Source organism: Chiroxiphia lanceolata, chromosome 2, assembly GCF_009829145.1.
Source record: "Chiroxiphia lanceolata isolate bChiLan1 chromosome 2, bChiLan1.pri, whole genome shotgun sequence".
Taxonomy (NCBI): Eukaryota; Metazoa; Chordata; class Aves; order Passeriformes; family Pipridae; genus Chiroxiphia; species Chiroxiphia lanceolata.
This window is the reverse complement of record NC_045638.1, coordinates 109,065,179-109,093,053: the sequence shown is the minus strand read 5'-3', so window position 1 is coordinate 109,093,053 and position 27,875 is coordinate 109,065,179. Positions and strand designations below refer to the sequence as shown.

The window sequence follows — 27,875 nt, the reverse complement described above, 5'->3', positions numbered from 1 at the left end:
GTTTAAAGAGGTGTCTGGTACAAAAAAGCGGTTGCTACCCTATGAGTAAGAAAAAGTATCTCATTGCCAGGCCCTCAGACTGTGTCCTTGGCATGTTCCCAACACCACCTGGCCTAAAGGGAAAATGAAGTACCAAGAACTTTATCTCAAGCTTTGATCCCAACACATTCTCTTGCATTAGCAGCAGATGAACAGATCAGTCATACCTACACTATGTCAGGTTAGCACTAACACTAATAAAAAGCTATACTACTGTGACAAAAGGATTCTCAAGGAGATTGGCTTTCACCTATTGAACAAATCTCTTTCTTATTACCTTGAAGAGTAAGAGCCAAAGTTGTGTCTCTATCTTCTAGGTATTCCTGTTTAGAAAACTCGAAGTCAGTAAGGTTGGTGTCTTGTAAAACACAGCCACAGTCTTATCCAGAATCCGTGTAATGATTTCCTACAGAAATGTGTGCGTCACCAGTGGTTTTCCTGTACAATTTATTGTAAGCAGAGTCTGCGATGAAAAACAGAAAGTAACTGGCAGGAAGGTGCTGCTGTTGAGCTCAGACGTGCAAGAGAACAGCACACTGTTTGTCTGGGTGAACATCAAAATCGGGGCTACACTGCAGTGTTCATACCTGGAACATCTCAGTGGATTCCGTGAGTGAACACTGAGATTACTAATCAGCTACAAGGGCATTTTATGCCACATAATTTGCAGGTTTATGTGACTGTTGTTTTATAGTCATCCAGCTGAAGCTCAGCCTCCCAGAAATGCATTTACAGATAAAGAGTGATGGTTGCCTCGTACATCTATTCAGAAAGCTCAAATATGAGATTTTCGATAAAGGGAACTGATATAAAAATAAATGTAGGCTCTCTGTTTTAATCTCATACACAAAGCATGACATGCTTCATTTGGCATTTAGACCAGCTTAACACAGGAGCACTGACAGTGCAGCAGGGGATTTTTTCAAGGTATGTACATGATGTCTGCCAGCCTATCTCTGATTAGAATCAATATCAAGAGAAGTAAATTCTGATTAACTCTAATGCCAGCCTGCTGTCAGAAAACTCTTCGTAGTTTTTACCCTCTTTTACCAGTAAATTTCTGCTGAATTTCTTCACTGGTGTCAGAGTGTCACATTGCTGTGCCATCACAGCTTTAGGACTGCTGTGCAAATACTAACATGAAAAAGAATAATGTGTGGCACACTGCATATTCACTTGCATGGTTTTGATTTCATACTGCTTCAAAGGGAAAAATGTTATTCTTCCTTTCTTGTCGAATATGGTATCAAGTGGGTGAAAATCATAATTTGGAAGTGACTGAGAGGGACAAGATGACCTTATATGTATTTGGGCTTAAAACTCTCTTTCTACGCATCTAACTGATGTGATACCCAATTATAGCCAGGAGAAACACAAAAGTCATCAAGAATAGGTGAAAATTTTCTTTTCTTTTCTTTTCTTTCTTTTTTCTTTCTTTTCTTTCTTTCTTTTCTTTTCTTTTCTTTTCTTTTCTTTTCTTTTCTTTTCTTTTCTTTCTTTTTTTTTTTTTCTTTCTTTTTTTCTTCCTTTCCTTTCTTTTCTTTTCTTTTCTTTCTTTCCTTTCCTTTCCTTTCCTTTCCTTTCCTTTCCTTTTTTTTTCTTTTCTTTTTTCTTTTTCTCACTTTGTACCAGACCTGTGGGCTTACTGTTACAAAACTTGATTCAGGTGCTGACATTAATGGCAATACCTCAAAAATCAAGCAGGATGTGGGTCAAATTAGCTCCATCAGCAGACTGCCAAATCACACATACTGGGAATGAGACTTGAGTGGTTGATTTTCTCTCATTTCCACACCTGAACCTCACTGCAGGGAGGTCTGGCTTCTGCTCTGTGCATCTGTCTGGCAGGTGTAGGTGGTTACCTCGATCCAACAGCCACTTGCTCCAGGGCACAGGTGAAGGAGGGTGGGAACAATGCAGCCATGCTGAGCTCCCCCACGAAAAAGACAAGGCATTTTTCCTGCTGGATTTTGGCACCAAGTCCCTCACTGGGGAGGACTGGCGAGGTGATCACTGCACCCTTTGCTGGTCATGGTTAGTGTCCAACTTGCCTCACTCAGGATTTCATGGGACACTGCAGGTTGTGGCTGAATGGTCACAACTGACTAAGCTGCCCCCGGTCAGCTGAGCCTCACCAACGGGGTGGGAACCTTCTCTTAGCCCATCAACAAGATGAAGTGAAGCACAGTCACTTAAATTTATTTCATTAAGGGCTTAAGATAACATGCTTTATCTCAGGCTCTAGGCTAAAAGCACTCACAGGGACAGTCATGGTGCTCAGTATGTTTAAGGTAATTACTTATGTGTCAGTAACTTGTCTTTGGGGAGAGAAGGGAATGGAAAGGGGAGGCTGTTTCTGAAACTGCTCTGTGGAAAGAAAGATTCATGCTTTGCCTCTTCACAAACACCCCATTTTTTTTTCCATATTCCTTCCACCAATCTTGATCTTTTTTCATTGTATTATCAAACTCCTCTCCTCTCACTTCCCACAAAGCGTGCGAGCTTTTGACTCATACCTTGAATACCCCTTCTCTAGAGAATCTTTTTTTACCACCTATTCTCACCTATATGATCCTTTTTACTTCTATCACATGCATTATTCCGTGTGTTTTCTGTCTCCTTTCTCTTGTTGCTGCCACAGAAAGCAGAGGCTGATGAAAAGGCGACAAAACTTTTCCCTCCACAGCTCCATGATCTGCTAAAAGTTCTACTGAACAAAAGCAGTAGTAGTTCTAAAACAAACTGGAGAAGATTCTCACTCCAGGAGCAGCAAAACTCTGAAGGCTAGATATAGGTCTCGTTTACAGCAAATCTTATTTGGGTTTTTTCTTAATACGTGTACAAACTGGTGAAGTGAAATATTAATATTATGGTCCTCCCTCCTAGGGAGGGAAAGTTCACAAAAAAAATATTTGAAACATTTGTGTGTTTCAAAGCCTAAATAACAATAATACCTAAAACCCTAAAAAAATAACACCCTTACATACCATACACACACACACACACAAACTCATTTGATTAAGAAAACAAAGTTTTAAAGGAAAGGCAGAATGAATGCTATCTGTGATACCTGAATCTCACTCCTATGCGTGGATATTTTATGATGCAGTTTTAATAATGCAGCTTTAATAGTTCCCTCATTTTCTCTACTCAATGTCTGTCTCATTCAGTGCAATGAGTGAATCTAAATGGAGGTGTCAGAGCCTGCAAATACACTGTTTGAACTCCTGCACTTCTGGTACACTGGTATGTGTATTCTTGCTCATGCAACAACCGTCTGATGTGTAAAATAACATTCTATCCCCATTTTGCAAATGAAGCCTGAGGCAGACAAGTCAAGTGATTTGTCTAATATCATACAAGAGTCTGTAGAAGTGCAGGGAATTGAATCTGTATTATCTACATCCTTAATCACTTGATCATGATTCATGAGGTTAAGGAAGTTATGAAGAAATGGAATATGGATTCATTTTGTCATTCTAGTTCAGGAAAACACTAAGAAATTATGTTAAAAGCTACCTACTTTGCAGTTGATCACTGACTGCATGTAATTCTAAGGTTTTGACCCTGTGGTTAGATGTGCAGAAAATCTAAGCAAATATAGCTGCAAGAAAAGTTTGGGGAGTTTGAATTCAAGTCTTTCAAACTGGAAAATCAGAATACTATCCTGACGCAATTTTTAGGGGAAATACGTGGAAGCATAAATGTAAGGGAAGAAAGCTAGGTATTAAAACACCTACATGACCTAGAACTAAATATAGAAACCCTCAAGATACCTGCAAAAGTTTTTTCCTCGTGATCTTAAACTATCTGAACTCTTGATCTTTGTACTTCCCTCACACTGTTTGTCATCATTTCTTGTGCTGTGCTATCAAACATAAGCTGCAAGTAGGAGTGAACAAGAAGTTTCATGTCATTTAACCTAATTAATTTGGTCCTTTTGCAAAAAAATATTCAGCCAGATTTCTTCAAATGGATTGGAGTGTAAGCACTTCCAGCAAGAATTATGTTAGGTTCAACTTTCCAATTTGCTTTCCTTATGTATTAGGGAAGGTGAACTTCTTCAATCAATTAAATGTCTACAAAAAGATTGGTCCAGAAATTTCATTACCATAGGTGAATTCCTTTCAAAATGAGAGAGAATAGTCAGATACAAAACCTTTTCCAGTTCTTTCTGAAAAGCTCTGGTCTTTGTCTTCTAATGATCTAAACACCAGGAAGTGTTTAAATAGCAGAATTAGAAGTGTGTCCACTGTGTGTCCATTGTTTCACTTCCAGTCTTATTTTTCAGGCCCTATTCTTGTTCATTTCACCCACAAGTGTTTTTTCAAAGTTGGATGAACACCCAGTATTCACATTAAATTTTCAGTTTCTAAAAACAAGTGTGAAATTATGCAAGACATACCCTACTTCTGGAGAATGTCACAACAAAAGTGTTTCTTTTAAAGGACTCTGAAATGCATTAATTATAATAATGCTGCAGCCCTGGAAACCTTAGTGCCTTTCTGGCACTGAAAATCCTCACTCTTCCATTTATGCCATTGCTGAGCACCTATATCATGTGACTTTCCCTTCACTTCTATGTGAGGGAGATGAAAACAGAACTAATTTATTCTAATTAATGAAAGGCTTATTTCACAAATAAGCTTTACAGGAACAGTTTAAAACGTACAAAAATGACTTACCAAAGAGAATAACTAGCTTAATCTACACTCACAAAACAAGCAAGCAAACATAATCAGGTTTTGAGCCAGCTCAGAACTTCCAGAAAATTGATGTCCCCCAAGAGAAAAGTCATTTGAATTACCTAGGGAAGAAGACAAGGAGTATCAGGCGTTGTGGTATGGCACTGCTATCCACCACTTACATATTCTTGTAACTTAAGGTCAGTAAGGATCCTTGAGTCATCTTCAGTTGTGGCTTCCTTACCAAAGCCTCAAAATCCTTACCTAATTAGTCATGTGAGTAGCACTTTAATTTCAGCTTCATCAGGGACTCGGAAGAAATCTGAAGCTGAGCTTGCTTGTTCTCCTGAATGAAGATGAGCACACATAAAAGGTGCACTGAGCTAATGCAAGCACAGTGAAGATTAAACATTTTAACTACAAACGGGAAGCTCGTCACCAGCTCAACAAGCACAAGAACAGGAAAAAAAGTTTAGGTTTCAAAAATTCATGCAGAAGTAAAACTGCATCACTTTGTGTGAGAAGATAAATTGCACTTTAAAAGTTGCAGACTTGGATAAGCATATCCCAAGGCACCTGATAGCTTCACTGGTGAAAATGTTCCTGCCAGCATCAGGAGCTGATGCATTAGGACAACACAGCATGAAAACACAGCCTGTATTAGCTGATTCATTCAGTGGGAGCACTGATCAAGCAGAGTAATGTGTACTTTTTTTTGCTTTGTGTGGTGTATGGGAAGAAAGATAACCTTTATATTTTATTTTTTTTCATAAAAAAACTAAGAAAAATGCCTATTAGAAAATACTGGGCTGACAGCAGATCCACATAAGGATAATATTATCACAGTGTAGGTGTGTAAAGCAGCAGACAGGCAAGAGAATATATTTCCTTCAGTACACAAAAGTGCATCGTTTTGGCAATTCTAAAGGATGTTAACAGGAAGTCATCCTTTCATCAGACAGTTTGTTATCAACAACTGCACTTAGTTTAATTATATTTCGACTCTTAATCATGTTTCATGAAGCAGGTAGCATTCCTCTTTTTCTATTAAGAATTCATACACCATTTACAAAGAATAAGTATACAAAGTACACAGTTTTCCCCACACTTTCAACAATTACAGTCCTCTTCACACTACATTCATGACAGTAATCCAAAATCTTTCATTTCTCTCTCTAGCTGTAGCTCTGCAGTGCCTAGCAGCTATGTCAGAAGCAAACCCATGAAATCTGCTGAGGTGAATTACAATGTTCTTCTGCAGTTATCTGTAACCATATTAAAAATGTTCTGATATTCTAAAGTATCTTTTAGTGCAAATAAATTCACTCCATTACCATTCTGCCTTATATTTACTAGCAGGTACTAGCAATCCAACTTTACAGAACAGCCCAGAAATGTGGAGAGGAAAAAGTTTGGTAAGCTTTTTGGTAAAGTTAGGTACACATGCCTCTAAGATTAATGAAAAATATTACATCATTCCCTATATAGCTATGAAAATTCTAGTAAGGTATGAAAAACATAAAATAGGACAAGAGTTACCATTGTGAAGAGCAGTGGCATCAGATTTTTCATATTTTTTAAAACCTGCTGTAAGACTACAATAGCAAAGTCACCACAGATGAGAACACAAAATTTTTCACATTACTATGCAGGAAATAGCAATAATCACTGTAGGATGTGGAATGGTAGTGGCAGATATTTGCTATCAGCACAGTGCAATGGTGCAATTCTAGTGAGGCTGGACACCCTCACAGGCTTCTCCCTTCCAAGCACAAAGCTTGAGAGATGAAGCCTTGCACTTTCAGAGGTGATTTTCTTCTACTTTTTGTATTTAACTGAAGTGAGACATATAATATTTACCAACTTACCGATGTAATTGTTTCTTAAATAAAGCTCCCTGTGACAGGAGACAAAATAAACCTCTACAGACTCTGAAGCATCAAGAAAATAAGCGCTCTTAAGTTCACTAGCATTTATGTCTTTTTGTCTGAGTCCATATTTTGCTTGGTATTTCCAAGAAAAGTAGACACTGAAAATTTAGTCCTGGCTCTTGACTTTTCACTAGTTTCAAAAACAAAGCCATTCAAATTTCACCAGCATTTGACCACAACAGACTTGCATAAATATATCTCAATCCCTACCCCCTCACAAGTCTTAAAATTTAAAATAAATTTTAACAAGGTTCTGGAACAGGGTTTGGACTGTGGAAAAGCAAGTGCCTTTGAATTTAATCATGTGTTAAATTTAACTGTAGCACTGTTCCTTTTCGTCTATCAGCTCCTGTATCTTCAAAGTCTGCAGTCTGGGGAGCACGGGGGTGTCTCTAGCTGTGTCTTTACCTTGCAAGAGAGGTGCTGAGTACAGAGTGTGAAGGGATGAGGTGCTGGACTGGTGGGAAGAGCAGAGTAACAGGTGAAATTATCTAGAATGTTATAAAAAACAACAGGAAACCTGTTGGGAGCCTTTTAAATTAAGACATGGTAAGATGAAAAAGAAGCAGCTGGGGACAGTTTCATACCTTAGAAAACAAATCCTGTTTCATGTCTCAGCCACAGCTGAACGCACATCATCATGGTCTTGAGGGTTTTGCTTACTGCACCCTTCCAGCTGCCCTTTATGTCTTCCCTGGGCAAAGACTTTGGGCCTCAGCTTGGGTACAGCTAAGCAGAACTCTCTAACAGCAGTAGAAAATAGATTTATACTTGGTGAGAATCTGGCTTCCTGCCTTGTCACTGAAATAGGAACAAAAGCTACAGCTTTTAAAAGGAGCACTTATTACTGACAGTGAAGCAGCTACAGTGACCAGAGCAGTTGAAAACTGGTGTCTCAGAAAGGCAATTTGGGGATTTCCAGGCGTTCTTTTTAGTGCTATATTTGTGCCAAACGAGGATTCAAAATGCAATTGAGAAAGTTCTTCTAAGGCATGTTCAGGTGTCTCTCAACAGAAAGACATTAGCTGAAGAAATCAAAACCTGCAGAAAACAGTCAAATTGCTTAAGAAAATTGAGCAATCAGAAAGTCCATTAAAGCCCATGCCATTCTAGTGTGCAGGAGAAACTGCTGGTTGAAACGAAGTAGAAATCTTCCCACAAGTGGGCTGTGCAAATGGTCAATACAACTTCCAGCTTCAGAGTACATTTTGCCAGAGAAGAGCATTCTGTCCTCTTTGTTCAGTACTGACCGCCCACAGCCTTCCTCCCCACTTCACCAACCTAGGGAACAATACTCAGTCACTGGTATCACAGATCCAGTAACATGCATAAACCTCAAGGCAATATGTAGCATGTTTTTGAGAACCAAGATGACCAGGAGCAGCAGAAGCAGTGCAGAGGGCAGGGGATGAGCACTACAGCAAGGAAGCAAGGCTGTTACGGGGCAACTGGGAACCAGAACCTATTAAGTACAATATGTCAGGAAAAGTCAGGATAAGAAAATGTCCAAAACCAGAGTTAAGAGTGTCAAACTAGGCATGTCTACTAGGGGTCAAAGGGAGATGCTGAGAAATGGCTTGTCTGACAAGGAAGCAAGCCAGACCACAAGGAAAGCAAGAGGCCACAAGGTTACTGACATTGCAGAGAACCACAGACATAACAGCAGGGCATGCATGACAAGACCATGACACTTTCCTGAGAGGAATATGGACAGAATGAATACATGTATTGGCAAAAAATCACTTGTAATGTTCCCAAATTTGTTATTCGTTCCACCACAATGTAATGCATTTGTATCGGATAGAAACCAGTCTTTTGCAGCTTTCTACTCTCCTCTTAACCTGAAAATGGGAGAGAAAAGGTATCTTGCTCTGCAGTACCTTTAGATTTTATTTCTCCTCACCAAAATCCCAGATCTTCTCTAGTCTTGGGAAATGTCCATTGTATTTAGTTCTCACTGAGTCTCAAACACAGGCTGCAACAGATAAATATTCTTATGGTATCAATTACTAAATCCTTCTTCTGTAAAACTTAACCATGCTGCTCAGATGTGTGAAGAAGATAAACCTACTTCCAGTAACTCCCTGCTGATTTGTCTCCAACAGACGATGTTGTCTCCTCTCCCTCTCTTGTAAAGGAGGCCCGGATGATTCTACAAACACAGCTTCCATATTGCATGGTTATTGGGAGAGTGGATGGGTCAGCCAGTGAAATAGCATGTTAAAGTATTGAGGGAGAAGAGAAAGGGACTCATCAGCTTTTTTCTTTCTGTCTCAGGCTGTTGAGGACAGACTTTGAACCCTTGTGTGAAGAGGACCCCTCATCTGTGACCCCACAATGTGCTCCACTCCATGCCTGTTTCAGGTCCATTCGAGTCTATCGAGCTCCTGTGCTTTGAAAGCCTCTGACTGTGGATTTTTCATGCCTTGTATGAGACTGCAAAAGTCTTATTCAATTGCACAGATTGAGAAAAAGCAACAGAAGGCTGAAATAGCTTGTATAAAAGTCATATGGACATGGCATTTCTAAGTATGCTGCTTTGTTTGGGTAGTGAGGATCTTAGCATACAAATAACAGAAGGGCAGCTTCTAGTAACCACAATTTAAAAAAATTCTGAGACAGACAGCTGAACTGTTTTCTGCAGGGCTAAGCTTGAGGAATAAAAAGAAGCATTAAAACCCAATAACCTTTCGCATTAAGGTCAAGTGGTTGTTAAAGTGGTGTCTGGACAATCTTTTTTCCATCCTCTGCCTGATTTTTATCTGATTCATAACATCACAAACATCAGCCTGCATCACTCATTTCTCCCCCCAATATACTTTGTGATAATGAGAAAATATACAGCATAGTAGTTTCTTTTTTCAAGCATACAATTATATTTTTCTTTTTTCTTTTTCTCTGAAGTATTTTGTATTTTTAAAAATATACTCTTCCACTTTTTAAGGAAGAATTATTTGTAAATTTCATCTCTCTGGAAAGAATACCAGTTACAATAATTTCACATGGCACTCTTGACACACTGAAAAAAGCAATGTTCTGTGTTGCCCTAGGCAAAATTTTGACCAACCACTAATTATATTTTAAAGAGCTAAAAAATAAAAAAAAAAAAAGTATAAAAAAAGACCTATGTCTAAGTTCTCTTTGCATAAAGTTGCTAATGGTGGCACCGTGGCTACAAAATGGTAACACAGCACACAGTTCTGGATTTCATTAAAGGACAGAAACACAGAATTCTACAATATTTTCACAATACATGAAGGTGGGCAGGATAGGTGAGATGTGAGCTGCCTGTAATGTCCCTGGGCCAGAGGCAGTCCAGCTAACACAGGTGAGTGTTGTGAGCTTAACGGGGGAAGGCTGAAGGAAGAGTAACTGGAGCTGGAGGAGCGTACTGTAGCTGAAGAGGGACATGATTTTTGCAGTCTGTTTTCACAGTTGTTGTTTAGTTGACTGGCTCGGATGACTTCTGTCAGCCTTTTTACTGGTTTAGGTAAAAAAAAAATGGCAATAGGAAACACTGTAAGGGAGGCTTTGTAAAGTGCTGAGGGGGAAGAACGGAAGAGGAAGAAAGGAGTCAAGGGAAGAAATTGGAGGAAGGGAATTAGGATTACTCATATTTTGTCTCTCTAAACAGCAATCTATCATGAAGACATCTAGGTCTTTTTGCCTGTGATTATGGAAGAGCACTACTTAATTCACTGTCTGCAATTCAAGCTTTAATTAAGGCTAGGCTCAATCAGCTTTGCGCATGCTGCTGAGATGAGCCTGAATAACATGTGTCCAACCTAGATATTTGTCTGTCCCTCAAGCCAGATAAGCCACAGTTTGTTGACTGAATAGCAGAGTCTTGGATCTCGGTCTTGCATCTACTAGTTTTGTCTGTGTGCCTCAATTCAGGACATACCAAGAATTTCAGCAGTACATCTCAGTCTATCTCCTCCACAACATGCTGCAGCAAAGACAACAGAGTAGTTGCCAAGTCAAGAAAATGAAATTATACCTTCTTATTCATAGAATCAGAAAGAGTATCATGGAATATATTGGGTTTACTCTAACAAGTAAATCAACATCAGAAAGAACATCTGCACCATCCGCAGTGTCTGATCCTCTCATAGCAAAACCACCCGTGTCCGCTTTTTCATCCTTAAACAGCAAAACTGAAAATCCAGTCTTTGTAATCTTCAATTGCACCAGTTGGTAGAACACAAATGCAAAGAATGAGATGACTTGCCATTGACTGTAATCTAAATCCAAAGACACTAAGCCCACAGAGATACATTAAAGTCAGGGAGCCCGTCAGGAAGGCAGATGGCAAAATAAACAACTCAGGAAAAAAACGCACTAAACCCCTTGCTGGCAGTTAATAGTAACATGGGTAGGACAAATCTCACCAGGGCAGAGAACGTTAACAGGCTGTTTGTGACAAAATGAAATAAAATTACTTGAATTGACACTTATGGTCTCATAAATCTGACCGACACATCTATTACTATTTTGACCTGGGACTTCATCCTTGGCTCAGGATGCTGAAAGCTGCTTTCATTAGGAGCCAGGCATATGATGGAGCCCAGCATCCCTGACACAATTCAGTTTCTACAGAGAGTCCTATTTACTGGCGGGTAGGAGGATTCACCTGACAGAGCACAGCCTCTGTTCACAGCTCCCAACCTATTTCTGCCAACGCTCTGCCCCGGAGGTCTGTCTGCAGGGGCTCTCCCTGGGACTCTGCACTGCTAAGGCTGTCCAGGGTTGCAGTGCTGCACCTTCCTCAGCTCTTTTTAGGGGTGGTTTGTTTTCTCTCTTTTCTGATAACAGTTCTGCCAATGGAAGTTCTACACTTTCTGTTTTCTACATCAAATTCCAGGAAAACCTGCAGCTAGATAAATCCCACGTTTCAGGTACTGCCTGTTTTGTCAGTTACTGTGTCGTTGTAAAGGAACTGAATTACCACCTCCATGTATTCAGAAATATGGTTGCTGTATAGACCCACACACCTATACGTGCACCTTTCCCAGTGATATATGAGCACCCATTACAGAACATGGTGTTTTCAGCAGGAGACTCTCTGGTCTAAGGTTATGGTTGCTCAGGTCTCCCTTTGAACACTCAGCTGGCAGGTTTCAGCGGGTATTTTGCCCCCTGTGGTTTAGGTGCACTTTCCTGGGAGCTGGCCTTATTTCACAGTGAGAGACAGCTCTGTCCCCAGAGCACTGCTGAGGGAACAGGAACGAAGGGAAAAGAGGCTGCTCTTTACTGCTTCCCTGATACATTTCACTCAACCAGTTCCCCCACCACGTGCTTACCACTATGTGGAGTGCCAGAAGACCTGCTGTGCCCAGTGAGGAGAGGGAGAAAAGCCTCATTGCAGTGACTATATTTTGTATATCTCACCAACAAAAGGTTTTCTTTTTTTTTTTTTCCCGTTTCAAATAGCCTTTTAAAAAAACACATCAATTTAAATGCAAAAGCCTCCGCTAGAAAACTATCCAGAAAGATAATTTCAGACCAAGATTAAACTCTCTTCGATTCTGTCCCAAAAATCTTTTTGCTGGCACAGAGGTTACTGCAAAAATAGGCTCTACCAGCTGAGCTGATCCAAGAAGGCAGAAGCACAGATACCATTTCAACCTCTGACATTTGCCTAAATAACTCTACTGTCCTTTACTAGTATTGCAGTGACCTCTTGAAGCCTGATCCAAGCCCATTTGCTTCACTGTCCCTTACTGACTTACCCCAGACTTCCAGAAAGTTTTCTAAGCCTGGAAGGATGAGTATTTAATATACAGATAAAAACCCAAAAATACATGAGTGTGCTGATGAGAAACAGAATAGCCTAAAGCCTTCCGTCTCCATGCTGCTGATGTCTGCGTGGTTAAAAATGAACTACCTAGGGCTATATGAACCCTGGTGTTAGCCTGAACAATGCATTCACATCCATTTACCTGAAATCTAAATTTGGTTTATTGCATTTCATAACCACATGGAAGATGACGGCATCCCTTTAATGCTGAGTCAGAGCAAAAAGTTTCCACTTTTTCTGCATATCAGCACAAAAGAAACCACTTCCACTTACCCAGGAGTACTGTAGATCCATATCAGTTAGGGAATATGTGAGATGTGGCTGATGAGAAGAGCAAGTACAGTTTTCCCATTCTTCTATTTTTGAAATCAAGAAGTCACAAGGACAGAGCTGGTTGTCAGGAAACGTCTTCCAGTCACTCCACAAGTGAAATTCGGTTTCCGAATGAATTGAAATAGTTCCTAAGTTATTAAGTCTGGAAGTGTATGTGCGGCCCAGAGACGCAGAAATAAAATCTGGCCTGGTCTCACTCTCTTCTTTTCTCCTTGAGCTATCTTTCCAGGTTTTCTTCTCCTGAGGTCTTGTCAACTTCATGCAAGAAGTCAGTGCTTCTTCATCCTCTTCAGAGAGATAAGCATCCTCTAACGCATCTTTAAAAATACGAATACTTCTGTTATGATATGTTGCAATTCACAGAGAAAGTGGCACTTTTTTTTTTTTTTTAAATGTTGTCTGTTGCATTCTATATAATGAAGAACACAAGGACTCCATTAAAAAAACAAATAACAATGATAATTAGGGAAATGGAAAGTATTTTGTATTGTGTCAGGCATCTGAGCCAAAAGTAAAATCTATTCTCCATTTGTTAAATTTATCTTGTTCCCTCAAAAGCCTGGAAAATTTTACTGGTTCTGCCCTGAATATGAAAATTTGGTAACTGGATGTCACAGTTGCAGAGCATGAGTTTAGCCTAAATAATGGAGAAGTTCAGGAAACTTTCTGGATATTTCCTCTCCCACCCCTTCTCAGTATGTAGCTACAAAGTAGTGGCTGAAATCCATTATTTCCTCATGTGTTTCAGCCCAAGCAATGAGTTGTCTGGAGCAGTAGTTCATCAGACAGTTTAAACTCATTTTGCTAGTATTGGTTTAAAAATAATCATATACACAAGTGCATTTTACAACAAGTGCATGCACTTTTAAACTGGCAAAACAAGTTCAGAGGAAGAACTGCTGCACAGTCAGATCGGTGATCCACAGGAGACTCCAGAAAATAACCTGATCCCAGAATCAGTGTAGAATTCCTGTGTCTTATGGCCCAAGGCAATCAGGTATGATGAGAGGCCAACTTGCTTACAGACCTTCCTGTACTCCCAGCAGCTACTGCTTCATGGATTAGCACTGGAAGTTATCTCCACATTCGTGAGTTTTGCCTTTCTGATCTGAAACGTGATACAAAACTAGGAACTACTGCAAAAACAAATTTTCCCCATCCCGGAGGCCCCGCTGTTATACAATTCTATTTATCTAAAATCCCCACTTGCGAGATATACTGTTACAAAACTCGAGCTAGTGTGACAGGAAACAGGTTTTCACACTATGAGGAAGTCAGCACTCAAGTGGTATCACAGTAACATCTCAGCTGGGGTTTGAAAATTGTGGGTGGTGAATGACAGACCAGGACAGGATTGTTTACAGTTATGTTCAATACAGTGTCATTTGCCAAATGTTGGAAAGAATGTTGATATGATGCTGTACTTACTGAGGGGGAGTAAAACATGCTTGACATCTTCCAAGCTTTGTGTACTCGTTTTTTTTGTTCGGACCAATTTCTGCAATCGTTTTAATGTTCCCATGGACTCTACTTTATCTTCTGGTTCTGTACCCTGGCAAAAATACCAAAGACATTAAAATTATTCAAATCCTACAAATAAAAAATAAGGGTAAAATGGTGTTAATCTGGAGAATGACAAAGTTTCAGATTCAAAGAACTGATCGCTGACACAATGCTTTAGAAGTTAGGCACTTCCTTGCTTGGGAAAAATAGGTAAAAAAAAAAAATAATCCTTAGAACATTATTAATATTGCTGTTTACATATTACATTTCTTGAATACCACAGCATTGCTTAGTACTTAATTCCAGATTTGTTCCAGAAAACATTTTAATACATGAATGCACCACATTATCTAGAAGCCTTTTAAGTGTGCACAGGAATCCCAGATGTGGTGAGCTACTGCATTTAAGTGTATATGGGAGTGTGTTCTGAAGTACTGACATCTGTCTTTCATTTTTCAAGACCTTACTTTGTTTCCTAGATTAAATGACAATAATGTAAAAGACAATTCAAATCTGTTATTGTACACTCCAACAGCTTCCTACTGAGAAACTCAAGGTTTAAATACTACAGGCTCCTAGAGCAAGGACCTCATGAACATGCAGCCATCTCATTAATGTTCACTTATGTTAAACCAGCTGCTGTCTTCCAAATCAGTCCAGAAACACTTGAGTTCTCTTCCAGTCTGACTCTGAAATCCTCTGTAAGCTTCAGAGAGAAATTTCATACTCTGACAGCAAATAACTTCTATTCCATAGTCACATGCTGTGTTTCACATAGAATATCTGATTTTCAATGAAGCAAAACAAACCAAAACAAAATTAGAAATTAGTTAAGATTGTAATTAACAGATGGCTACCTTTTTGGAACAATACTGTCTGGCTTCTATGGATATTCACCTATTTAAGCTGATAATGATTTTGTATTGTAGCAATAAATCTTTGGCAATATTGCAAGTGACTAAGTGCTAGTGCTGATGTTATCAAAAGGTAGAAATGCAGAGGTCCTTATTACAGTTTCCCCAGCAAATAGGTCACACAATCATAGATGCTTCCTTCTTCCTCACATGCATAATCCTTTGAGACAAAGACATCCCAGAGTTTGCCAGCAGTCTAATGTATAGAGGGCAGGCTGCTTAGGAATGGGTCTCAAGGGATCCTGAACTCCCCAGCTCTCATTTGGGTTAAAGCTTCTTTGCAAAGTCCTAGCTTGAAGCACATCTGAAGCTCCAGCATTCACATATTACAAGTCACATCCATCCCCTGCAGCACTGATAAGGGAGAGGGCGTATGTTGATTTCAGATTAAAAAAAAGTCCACTGTTCACTTGACAGATAAATGCTTATAAAGATTGCTATGCTTGAACTGCCGAAAGTTCAGATATTTTTCTGTGAAGACATGAGGTTCTGTAAGCACAACTAGGAGTCTGAGACACCTTATGCCCAGGCAAAGGTCACTTTTATGTGTGTTTAGTTAGTTCTGTGTCATGAGACAACTGTGTTGAAATTATATTCAGTTGAAGAAGAGAGTTAGTGAAAGCTAAGTGAGAATGAGTGAGATGTTTCCCTGTATATTCAGATGTTTAATTTCAAACCTTGAAAGGGTTTGTACCAAATGATTTGCATGACCACTTCATCTTGCTCCAGCTATAAATTGGCATGAGGAATTAATAGACTATGCTGCTTTCTTTCCTTAGGGACAAGACTTAGGAGTCCTCCTTTTGTTAATCACAATAAGTAATGCAAAAGTTCCCATGGTGGATAGCACTTGGGTTTAGACTCCCCTCTTTTCAGCAGCATGTTTCATTCCTTGAAATCTGCAGAGTGTCCTGGAGACTGGGTGTCAACCAAAGGAAATAGAGGGAAGTCAGAGAGTTGAATATAAACACCTTTCCATGCCTCCAATGTTCAGTTATAGCTACATTAGTATTTTAGTTTTGAAGTGAATTTCACATCTATCCCTGTAAGCTGTGATTCGGTCTCAGAGTGCCACCAACTGAACTCATCACAGATGAAATTAAGATGAAAGACACTTTCCAGAAGTTCAGCTGAAGAACTCCAGCTGCTCTTGAATGTCCAACAGAGAAGATGTGAACAGAGGTAGACCTCCCATAAGATGTACATTGTGGACATCAACTCATCAGCACCAACTGTTCTGCTGTTCTTCATCTTTCCTTCATCTGTGTGTAGATCAAACACACACTGTGCCTGCAATGCAGGCAGAAATCCTGCTATGATAAATCTACAGGAGAAAGGGAACATAGTGCAGATGCTACAGTATTCCTCAACGCTAGGATAGTCATATACTACTGTGCCAGTTACTAATATAGACAAAACCTAGGTGCTTTCAATTTCTGCCATGTTTTTATTATTTTGTAGATTTTATAAAAGATAGCATTTTTGAGTTTAGAACCATTTAGGTCTCAGCAGATCCACCTTAAAACTCTAGTCAGCTTAGGGCCCTCTTACAGCTGGTATCTGATTATTCATCATCCACTGTGGGCCAAATCCAAGAATGCTTTGGTTGATCACGTTCTGATTTGCATTTCAATCCCCCTCTCTCCTCTTCCAAATTCAAGATAGTAGGACTGCAGTTTTACCTTAGCTAAAGAGAGAAATTGGGGTGTAATTTTTCAGTCTTTCATTCTGAGATGTCTTTGCAAAATAAATCATAGGGGTTTAAAATGCTAATATTGCTCTCATATAAGATCTCTTGTAGCAATAATAATTTGTTCGCTTATAAGTAACGACACAAAAGCAACATGATGACTTTGAGTTATGATCTGGGATTTCCATCATGGAGACATCAAGATAAATGGAAGATAATCTATTCAGATAATTTCATTAATGGCAAACTCTAATCCTCTTTGCCTTAAAAGCACTCATTTCATAGAGTCTATCATTAGGGAAAAGTCATAAATGCTTAAATAATAAATGCAGCAACCCCCTTTCATGGAGAAAAAAGATCATGCAGTATCAGCTGGTGCTGGGAGGGCATTTAAATTTACAGTATTTTATTTTGGTTTACCTAAATGTTCAAAGCCGGAATTTTAGCTGCCTATCCAAATAGAGGTAAAACACTCTTTCATATAGAAACTAGATAGACAATCAGTGAACTGTGCTTTTCCCCAACCTATAAGCAGAGCTATTATAAGGAAAGAATTCCTTCCTGACCAAGTAACAAGAATATTATTGTTTTCTCTGCTTAACGGGTTTTAGTGATGAAAAATCATGTCACATCACAACTAAAAATGAATTGTGTAAAAAAATAAATCACAGGCTGCCCTTTAGTTGCAAATAATTTGCATGAAGTGCGCATGACTATTTAGGGACAAAAAAATATACATTTTTAAAATGCATTTCTGAAAATGCATTACAGAAGAAAGACCTGAATTGAGTCTGATAAACTCTTTTGGGTTTATCCTAAGGTATTTGAAACACCTTAGAAATCTTTGCTCAGTGAGGTGTTATGAGGATTAACCTGGTGACAGAAATACAGCAATTTGGAAGCTAAGTGTAAAACGCTGTTGGTCGGATTCCAGCAATCTCGGTCCTGTTGAGCACTCTCTTCCCTGGGTGTAACTGCATTAATTTCAATAAAACCACTTGCACAGCATGTCAATTCTCAGCCTAAAGAATTTAGTCACGGCAGAGTCTAATCTCTGTGATTTTCCTTCAACTGCTTTGCCTTTCCCAAAGAAGTGCAATGATTTAATCATGGTTACCTGTGCGCTTAAATTCAGAGTGTACAGTGCAATGGTGAGAAGACAAAAATTGCCCTATGTTTTTTGTGTCCATGGCACTCTTGTTATTGTACCATAGAAATTTTTGGAAAGTTTCAATAATAAGCTGGCTGCACACAGTGAATATTAAAACAGTATATGATGATAGAGAACTTTCTGCTCTGTTTATACAAAGAGCTCTGTAAAATGCACTGAATTTGGATAAAGCTCCTGCCCACACATATCTGACCTTTAAATATTCCCATTATTTTAGTCTGGTACTCCAACTAGTCTAAAATGAGTGTAGAATCAGACCCAAGCAGGTTAGGATTATAGACAGATTTTCTCCTGGGAATCACAGAGCAATAATACAATATTCTATAAATGATAAAGAAATATTGTTATTAATAGCAGAGCAATAATAAGATATTCTATAAAAGACAAAGAGATATCATGATTAATAACAGGGATATGGATAAAGATCTTTCAGCTTTTGGGGAAGGAACATACAGTACAGAAAATTCTACTAAAACAGCCTGTTCTTCCCAGCTGCTGGCTGCTGGTGAAAAAAAATGAACAATTTTCATGGCAACTCACCATTTCACTATTACCAGGTGCACCTGGATTGTGAACTCGCGGTGGAATCCATTGCTCATAGTTTATCACCTAGATGGTAAGAAAAATAAAATAAATTAAAATAAAATTTAAAAAAAAATCCAACATAAATAAGACGAATAAACATAATTTGCATCATGTAACTCAATATAGATGGGAGATCAGCAGTTTCTCAACCCAGTGCTGTGTGCATATAAAAGTAAATGGCTGACATGCACCAGCTGACACCCACTGAAATAATTTTGATATTGAGCTGTCTTAATTTCCTGAGTTATCTGGGACTTGGGAACATCTTGGGGACTCCACAGCATACGTGGTGCAGTGGCAGAGCCATGCACTATAGTATAGGATCTTTGGGTCTCATCCCACATCTTGGTTTTCCTTTCTCAATGAGCAGGAAAGCCAGAGAAGACTTTCCTCAGCACCAACCGCCCCGCTGAGGAGCAAGTGTTACTGATGCATTTCTAAAAAGTTTCTTGCTCAGTTTACCTTATTTTGCCTGTGGTGCTGAGCACTAAGGGTGTGAGTTTGAACTGGGTTAACAACAATCCCCAGAACTAAGCAAAGACAGGACTATATACACTGCCATCATCTGCCCATAAGACATTTCTTGGTCACAATGTCCTCACAATGGGAACACCATGAGAATACACTCCCTGGGGCACTGATGCCCTAGTGGGCAAGCCTGACAGTGCTCTCATAGCTTATCAGGAAAGTAATGAACACTGGCCTTTTCTCTTCATGAATATGAATGACACTTTGAAGGTTGAATGCAACCTAAGAATTTACAAGAGAAACAAGGCTTGAAATATTTTTGAAAATGTATTAGCCCAAAGACTGTATTACTTGATATTTTATGTCCCTCCCAATATGCTACAAAGGGTTTGAGCCACCAAGGGAGCCCTGCTAGACACGAGTAAACAAGAACAAAAGTATGAAAAATAAATGCAGAAAGTAAAGCTCCTTTTTCTGGTAAGGTACAATTATTGTAGTGTTGCTCACACTGTGTCTCTCAACCTGTACTTCTATTTCAAGCCCCTGTTTTCCAGTACTTACAGAACGAATGGAATGAATGAGTGTCAATTTAGGAAATGGAGAAGGCTTAAAGCTTTTGTGAAGGACTCAGGAAAACTTATTTGCTTTCTTTTTTCTTTTTCTTTTTTTTTTCTTTTTTTTTTCTTTAAAAAGGGGAAAAAAAATCTAAAATGTTCATCTGTGCTATTTACCCTTGCTTGTAAATCTACCTGTTCCATGTCTTATAGAATCACAAACTCACACAGACCAGCTTAGGCAGGAATGCACTTCTGGGAATTGTCTAGTCTAACTCCATGCTCTGAACAGGTCACCAGAACAAGCTGCAGAGGTCCGTGTCTTGACAGGAGAATCTTCAAAGATGAACTTCTCATACCATCTCTGGGAAGCCTCTTCAGTGTTTGACCTCCCCTCACACTAGAGAAGTGCTTTCTTTATGTTAAGTGAAATTTCCTGCATTTCAGTTTGTGCCTACTGCTCCATCACACCCCAATACCCCAGGGATTGGGGTAACAGTGTGGTCTGTAGTTCCCTGAATAGCCAGGGGATAGCTCAGTTGTGTGACCTGTCCCACCACATTGCTGAGGTCATGAGACCTGTAGCCATGCAACTCCATGCAGACCTCTAATTCCTCCTGTTTGTTCCCCCTGCTCTGTGCATCAGCAAACAGGCACTTCATATGGGCACTCATCTGTGCTGATTTTGCAGAAAAAGAGTGAGAGCTTTCCCCATAGTGCTGTTCTCTCAGCATTTCCTTATTTGTGTGCATAATGTAGCACAGCAAAGGAATACAGACATAATCAGACTGTTCTGGAAGCTTAAAAGAGCATGGTATCAATGTTATCTTGATGGTAATGAAGGCAAGAGGTAACAATCACTAAAATTCAAAATACTGTCATAAACCTTGAAATTTTTAAAAAGCAAATGCAATAGTTCTTAAATTGGTACCGAAGTTTAGAGGTATCCAAGTCTCTGCAGCTCATTTTTCACGTACCCCAAGAAGTGCCTTCAAATACTTTGAGAAGTGAAAAATAGAACTTTGCACCTAGAATGGGACAAATGGTTCATGGGAAGAAGATTTAAGGGATTTTAAGGAAACTTATATTTAGGGCAAACATAAGCCTTATTCCCTATTACTCCTTCCCTTTTCCCCTCCATATTCTGCCATATCTGGGGAATGACCTCCATGATCTTAACCAGGAATCAGCCCAAAAGCTTCCTTGGCAGGACAGGACAGAGCCAGAGATCCCTCACACCAAGGGAAGAACTGTTGTGGAAAATCAAAGAGCAATCTTTCTTCGTAATACTTAGAAAGTGAGAGGAAGAAATCAGAGACAGAGAATGACAGATGCAGAAGAGAAAGAGTTCTTTTCTCCTTTCCTCCCTCCTCAGCTACTTTTTTGGCAGCTGGAAGAGGAGATAATCATGGGAACAAACTAACAGTGCAGAGACAGATAAAAGCCTGAGGGAAAGCAGGAGAAACCTGGAACACACTGACTTTCAAGTTTCCAATACGGTCATCTGTCCCCTGATATGCAGATCATTTGACTTTTCTTTTTAATCCTGATTGTGTCTTTGGCCTACACTGGAGCTGAGCACTGCCTAAATGCTGGGTCTTCACAGCTCTCTGTCTTATCTCAGATGCCTTCAGGGTGATGCAGGTACAGTTTTTTCTTGCTTTTAACCTACACATCCAAAAGGACTCCTGACATTGTATAGAAACAACAGAGGAAACTCAGCTTGGAGCCTTTTCTAAAGTTTAGTGCTCACCTTGAATTTAACACTTTCCTTCAAAAGAAAATTTAATAGATTTTCAGCTCCTAAATAATTTATTGTATAAATTCCTCATTTAGGAGACACACATATGGAGAGGTGGGTTACACATTTTTAGTCAGATTCCCAAACTGGGTGAACTTTTATCTCCTGTGAAATCAGCAGAGCTAAGATGGTTTGCCACAGATATGAACTGTCCCTTTAAGTAACATTATCAGGGCTGGAAGTGAATAAAAAGCAAACATCAGTCATGCTAATTCAGAGATACAAGTCTTTCTCCTCACCTCTCTGCTGTTCACCAGCTGATGGCTTGTTACCTACCTTTATGTTGTTGTTATGATTATGTAAACCCAAGGGTCAGATTTCCTTAACTGCTGGTGCTAGTGGGATAATTAATGCAGTATTAGGAAGATGAGATATGGTGTATGTTTACAGAAATTCAGAAAGCATTAGGATACATATGCCAATATGAATCATGCAGGACTAATCTAAACACTTAGTATAGATCTTGCTAGACATAATTCTAGCACATCAGTTTAACAGAAATGGATTTGCTCAGGGAAAGAGAAGGCTTCCTCTGCAATAAAATCCATATGGTCTGCATAAGTAAAATCATGGACAACTTTGGTAGTCACCAGAGTCTTCTTTTAAACTCAGCTTCTAAAATACACAAGCATACTGAGTATGAAGTTTAGGTTAGGTAAATGCTGAATGGAAACAAGAAATATGCATTTCATTTGAATGAAATTTTAGATTTCAGAAAGAGTATTTCTTTCACCTGGCATGTTGTTTCTTCTATCTTCTTTCCTTGCAGCAAATGTATTCCATCAGCAATAATATTATCTTCTGTGAATTATGACCAAAAAAGAGAAAACATGCTTTAAAATGCCCTGTTTTATGTTGTTATGAGGAATATCATTTGAATTGCACTGATGTTTTGAGCTGACATTCTGACTCTCTGAAGTTAATCTTATATCATTTAAACATACATTTTATCTTAAACTGCTTTGAAGTGAGACTGGAGAACAAACTGGCAAACTAACTCACATAAAGAAAACTGATTCATGCTTCCTTCTTATCTATACTTAGTCTTCGGTTTACTAACCCAGAACCCCACCAAGACCTTTCCCTTGCTCTGTTAATTTACAGCAGAAAGGTGTAGAATATTCATATAAAAAGGTAAGGGCAAAAATGATCTTTGCAATTGAGATCTGTTCATCTTAGATTAGATTAGAAATTCCTTTCAGAGGATGAGCATCCTCCTGTTTCTTCCAAGAAATGAATGCTTTGCATGGGAAGAGTATGAACCTTCATTACAACAGTGAGCAATAATAAGTCAAACAAGTCTTTGAAAAGTTTACTTTATGTAAGTCTACTTTGAAAGATCTACTCTTACTCCTAATCTTAAGGCAAAGCATCCACCATTATGATTGTGTAGGATGGCCCCAGTGATTAGATTGCATCAACACAGATATCAGAAGCACTCAGTTATTTTGCAGGGGAAAAAAAACCCCAAAAACCAAAACAGAAGAAAAATTATCTGCTAATCACAGCACATAATACTACTGTAATTTTCCAAAGTTACTAGAAACCAGTAGAAATGTGTTGAGGGTTTTTTTCTCATGAATTCTAACTTGATATCCACATTGCTGCTGAGGAATATCAGTAGTTCTCCTGCCTGCAAAAGGACAGCTTACTTAATGTATACAGTCACAAAGCTAAGGGTAGGTAGGTGAGACTGATTGCATTGTTTTCTCTACAATCAACAGAAAGTTTAAGTTAGTGGCTGAGATTCTTCAGTTATCACATGAAAAAAGGATCTGAACACTATCATGAAAAATTATATTCAAAGAGGTACATAAAATCCTAGTCCAGATTTTAAGTTGTCTTGAGCAGCTACAAATCTTCTTGAAGTCACTGAAGGCCTGGTGTCTGACAATCTGGTTGTTTATTCCATTACTGAGCTGGATGGACTTCTAGAAGCAGCATAACTCATGTTCAGCAGTGCTTATGCAACACACCATTAACGTAACTGGGTTCTTTCTGGTCCTCAGGCTAATTTGTTTTCATCTCCTGCAGGCATCTCAGCACACTGCAGCCCTGTGCTCTGTAAGCTTAGTCTCAAAGTTGTCCTGCAGTGTTCAGTCCTGTACCCCAAAGTCCTCTTACAGTCTAATCCAAAATAGTATTATTTGGTAGCTGTTTGCAGCTGAATCACAAAAAAAAATGAGGGGTAACATATAATGTCCTTAATCTGAAAGACTACATGCTGTGACACTACTTTTAACATAATTCTGTTCAAAACGAAATGAAAACAGCAAGTTATTAAAGCAAACAATAAATAAAAGTGTTCCCTCCCAACCATGATGTCTTTTGCTAGCCATAATAATGTGCATCCACAGTAGTCTTAAATCTTGCCTAGGTCAGCTCTCCAAAACAATGAACTATGGAATAGGGTATTTGTGTAAAAAAACAGCCAAACCAAAAAAGTCCATGGAAAAGATATATATAAGCTACAGTTGTCTTGTCCTCCTAGTCTGGTAATGGGCACCAGTCACTTTCCTATGGAATGAAGTAGGAGCAGTGGAGAATTACATCTGCTGACTCTAAAGAGTTGTCAGTTCTTTCCTGTTTGTCTCCATAATACTCTTTCATGAAAGCCCAATGACTGTGACTTGCAAGTCAACTTTTCAACAATGATGCTTTTAAGCTGGCAAATCTCGATGATTTGGGTTTGGCCTTGTGAGCAAAGACAAGTATTCCCACTATTGTGTCTGTGGGATATATGTTTTCACTGCTTTATCAGCCTGGAAGACTTGTTTTTGTAGAGGAAATACACACAGTGGCATTAGGAACTTCATCCAAAAGCTGACAGTGTCCATGGATGTCTCTTCATTGATTTTGGTGGGACTTGAGACGGATCTGTGAATACAGCTCTGAAGTAAGCACAGAAGCCTATGTTGACCACCATGCATGGCATTTTACATCTAAGAGAAATTCATATTATGCAATAGACTTGCAGACCTTGAAAGATTATCTCTGCTAAGAGAAAGGTTTGATCAATAATGACAAATTATCTTGATCGATAGTGATACACTGTAAATCTCCTTGCAGTGGTTTTCACCACTGTGTGAAGGGGACTTCCCCTGAAATAATTTTACTGCAGTAGGGAAAAGGGAGATTTTTATTTAGCTGCCAGCTTTGCTTCCTGTTCCCTCTGGGCCCCTGCCCTTCAATTACAACACTTGTCAGCTTTTAAAATGTGCACTGCTTCTTTTGCATGCTTTGGATATTTAAAAGGGTAAAAAGTGCCTTGAGTAGAAAAGACTTTGGAGGAAGGTCAAAAAGTTCTGCTTTCTCATTCAGCCTTTCCCCACTTCCAAACTGACAACTGCTGAAATAGTTTGAGGAATCATTCCAAAAGGGTTTTGGTTAAAAGTAACACTTGTCTGAAGAGAAAAACCTAATATTTCCTTCACCTATCATCAGAACCTCTTCCTTCGCAAGGCAACAAGACTTACTGAAGGTCCCTTTTCCCCTCACTAGTTCATCACAAGAGCAGAGTTCCTCTAAATCTTCTTGTCCTCTCTTATTTCTTGTTCTGGGTCAAGAATCCTAATTTGCTCACACATGGGCAAATACAGTAGGTATTGCAATTTCAGATCTATTTCCAAGCATTTAAGAGTTTAACTTCAAGTGGTGAAGGGAATAAAATCCAGAGGGAAAGCTGGTGCCCTGTGCTTTTCTTTCTTTGACATATCCAGGTAAGAGTGGAGTCTCTCTTAGCAGTGGAAAATCTCTAGACCATTCGTATAGGAGATATTAAAAGTTGAGGCAATGACCATATTCCTGCTTTGTTGGCTTAAGTGGAGAACAAAACATCCATCCACATATCTTGGTTTCTGCTTCTGCTGAACCTTGCCTGGTTTGGTCTGGTTAGGCAACTTTAAGAGATCTACGTTCCCTTTGAAAAGTATAAACATATTTGCCATTCCTGGAAGCAACATTAAGCGGATTATCAAAGCATTTTGTTTTTTGTGTTTAACTAGACAAGGTGACTGCTCACTTGTTACTTCTCACCATTATTTTAATGAATTTATACTGATCAACTCTTAAACAGTTGCCATTAGCAACTTCCAATATATTAGCTGCAAGGTTGTTTCAATAAAGTTGGTCCAAATGGGTTTAGAAGGAGAATCAGACAAAGTACTTGCATCTAAACTTTTGCCAGCTCTTTTGCACCTGTCTTGTTTTTTTTTTTCTGGGAAAAGTTGCACTGTTTCCTTGTTGGATACCTGGAGCAGTGTAAAATATCCAGGAAATGTGGATTTCTACAGTTGGCAAGCCCTATACAACACAACTATGGCAATTTACTGTAGCAAAGTCTCCTTTGGCCCATGGACTACAGAGTCAATTGGTCACAGAGTGTGTTCTTAGCTTACCAATTTTAAGATAAGCTCTATTTTAACTAATTTTTTTCCCCTTTGAGGACAAAATAAATCTCAAAAGGACCTGACAAATTATTTAGCTGGATTATTGGTGAAAAATGAGAAATTTTCCGAGGTGCCCTTTAAAATACTTTGTGGAAAATGCAAAATCAGCTGAAATATGTTTAGCAATTACCTTCAAGCTGACAGTGCCTTCTGATGTACGAATCATTCTCCGGCTTCCTGGAACCCTGCCAAAGTGTGCCATTCACATTTTTCCTGTCTAAAGTAAAAGCACAGAGAGCAGTCACCTGAATTCATAGCAAACCCGTGAAATAACAGGAAATTCTATAAAAATAGCATCAGAATGCAAATCAAACAAGCTTGCAGAACCGTGTAGCATCTGCTTCAACGTGGAAATGAATTGATGATTTTGCAATACAGGAATTTTGATGGATGGATGGTATTTATTATAGTCAGACTTCAGGTTTTATTATCTTTTGCTGCAAATAACCTAATTTAACCCTGTTAAAACTTGATTAGAAGGATTTTTACCTTAACCCTGATTTTGAGATGTAAGAGCCCACAGAACATCTGTGCCTTTATTTTGCTTCCAGGAATTGTATAGATATTATTTAAGTTTACAGTTAACAAGCTGGAGTGTTTGCAAGAAATAACATCAAAGATGCCCACTCCAAGCACTCCAAGGCTTGTACTGTCTCAGCTTGGATGGCAGAAACCAGGTTTGCTTTGAGAAGAGATGGCCATTCTCCTGTTCCCTCGCTGAGCTTCAAAGTGGTCAGGCTTCACAACATATTGATAACTATTAGGGGTTTGTGCTTTCTGGGTTTGTTTTGTTAAGTTTTATTTAATGGTGGGTTTCACTCTATGTCAGAAAACTTTCTTTATGAAAGCTCTTGTTGATCCTGTCATTAGAGCCTGTCTGCTGTAGACCAAATTATACTGATCTACATGAAAGTCTTCCCAGTGCAGGGCTACAGAGTGAAGCCTTAACATAGGGGAGCTTTTATCTACCCAAGACACATTGATATGAAATACAGCTGCACCTTTACAGGCAGATATAACAACCTTTTTTACTCAGTAAGGACTAGATGCAACAACTAAACCAAAACTCCAAACAATAAATGAAAGCATGTTAACAGGAAGCTCTCACTCATTAAAAAAAAAAAAAAAAAAGGAACTTTTACTTTTTAAGAAGCTGATTATTATTTCCTATGGAGGATTTACAAAATAGAACCCATTGAACCACAAGTGTAGATAATAATACACAGTGCAAAGATGGGTTTTAAAAAAAAGCAAACCTGAATTTCTTCTTTGGTGAACTTGTTTGTGAAAGCTATTACAAAGTTTAAAATGGCAAGGAGAAGGGACCTGAATTTTGTTAGATCAGAGATTTCAGGGTTTTATTGAAATGATTAAAAGAAACATTGGACATGCTGAGTATTTCTAATGCTGTCCCAGAACAGGTTCTTTAAATCTCAGTGTGGTTACTATGTTTAATGAGTTTGTTTTCAACATCTATGTGTCTGTGAAAGGCAGGGAGGGTGGAAGAGTATATTGATAGCTTAACCGTGTTTTTCCCCTTCCCTTTGCATTTGCTCTAGCAGCTCTAAAGCAAGTCAGACCCTTAATTAAAGTTGGCTCTCTGAGATTAGGAGGTATACAGTAAATTATTTAAGCAGTTACTAACCAAATGCTTCATTTTCAGACATGGACTTCTGGATGGATCTAAAAGAATTAAAAGAATTTACCATTAGCTGAAAGTCAGAATGAAAAAAAATGGAAGTGCATTTAATCAAATATGGATATTTTCAACTAATTCTTCAAAGCAGGGTACAGGGATTTAGCTGTGCAATTCCCACTGGCTTTAATTGGAGTTACTTGGCTTGTGTCATTCACCCAATCATCTACTCCCACACGATATATAAAGCTCTGAAAGCATCTGAGGTTTCATTCTGCAAAAATAGGTACTCAATTTTATTTTGTAATGAGGAATCT

At 38.8% G+C, this 27,875-nt stretch overlaps 1 protein-coding gene across 2 annotated transcripts in view; it reads right to left on the bottom strand.

The window, feature by feature from the left end:
* LOC116783299 (SAM domain-containing protein SAMSN-1-like) overlaps positions 1 to 27,875 on the bottom strand; it is an 87,653-nt gene that overhangs the window by 40,121 nt on the left and 19,657 nt on the right. Inside the window, exons 6-12 of one of the 2 annotated variants that reach the window (XM_032680728.1) lie at positions 27,568 to 27,605; positions 26,053 to 26,139; positions 22,208 to 22,275; positions 18,607 to 18,675; positions 14,217 to 14,340; positions 12,986 to 13,105; positions 12,729 to 12,895 (exon numbers count right to left, since the gene is read on the bottom strand). In XM_032680728.1, the coding sequence (XP_032536619.1) occupies positions 12,729 to 12,895; positions 12,986 to 13,105; positions 14,217 to 14,340; positions 18,607 to 18,675; positions 22,208 to 22,275; positions 26,053 to 26,139; positions 27,568 to 27,605 (673 nt within the window). Of the gene's footprint in view, positions 1 to 12,728; positions 13,106 to 14,216; positions 14,341 to 18,606; positions 18,676 to 22,207; positions 22,276 to 26,052; positions 26,140 to 27,567; positions 27,606 to 27,875 lie in introns of both variants that reach the window. The other variant, XM_032680727.1, reaches the window with a different exon arrangement.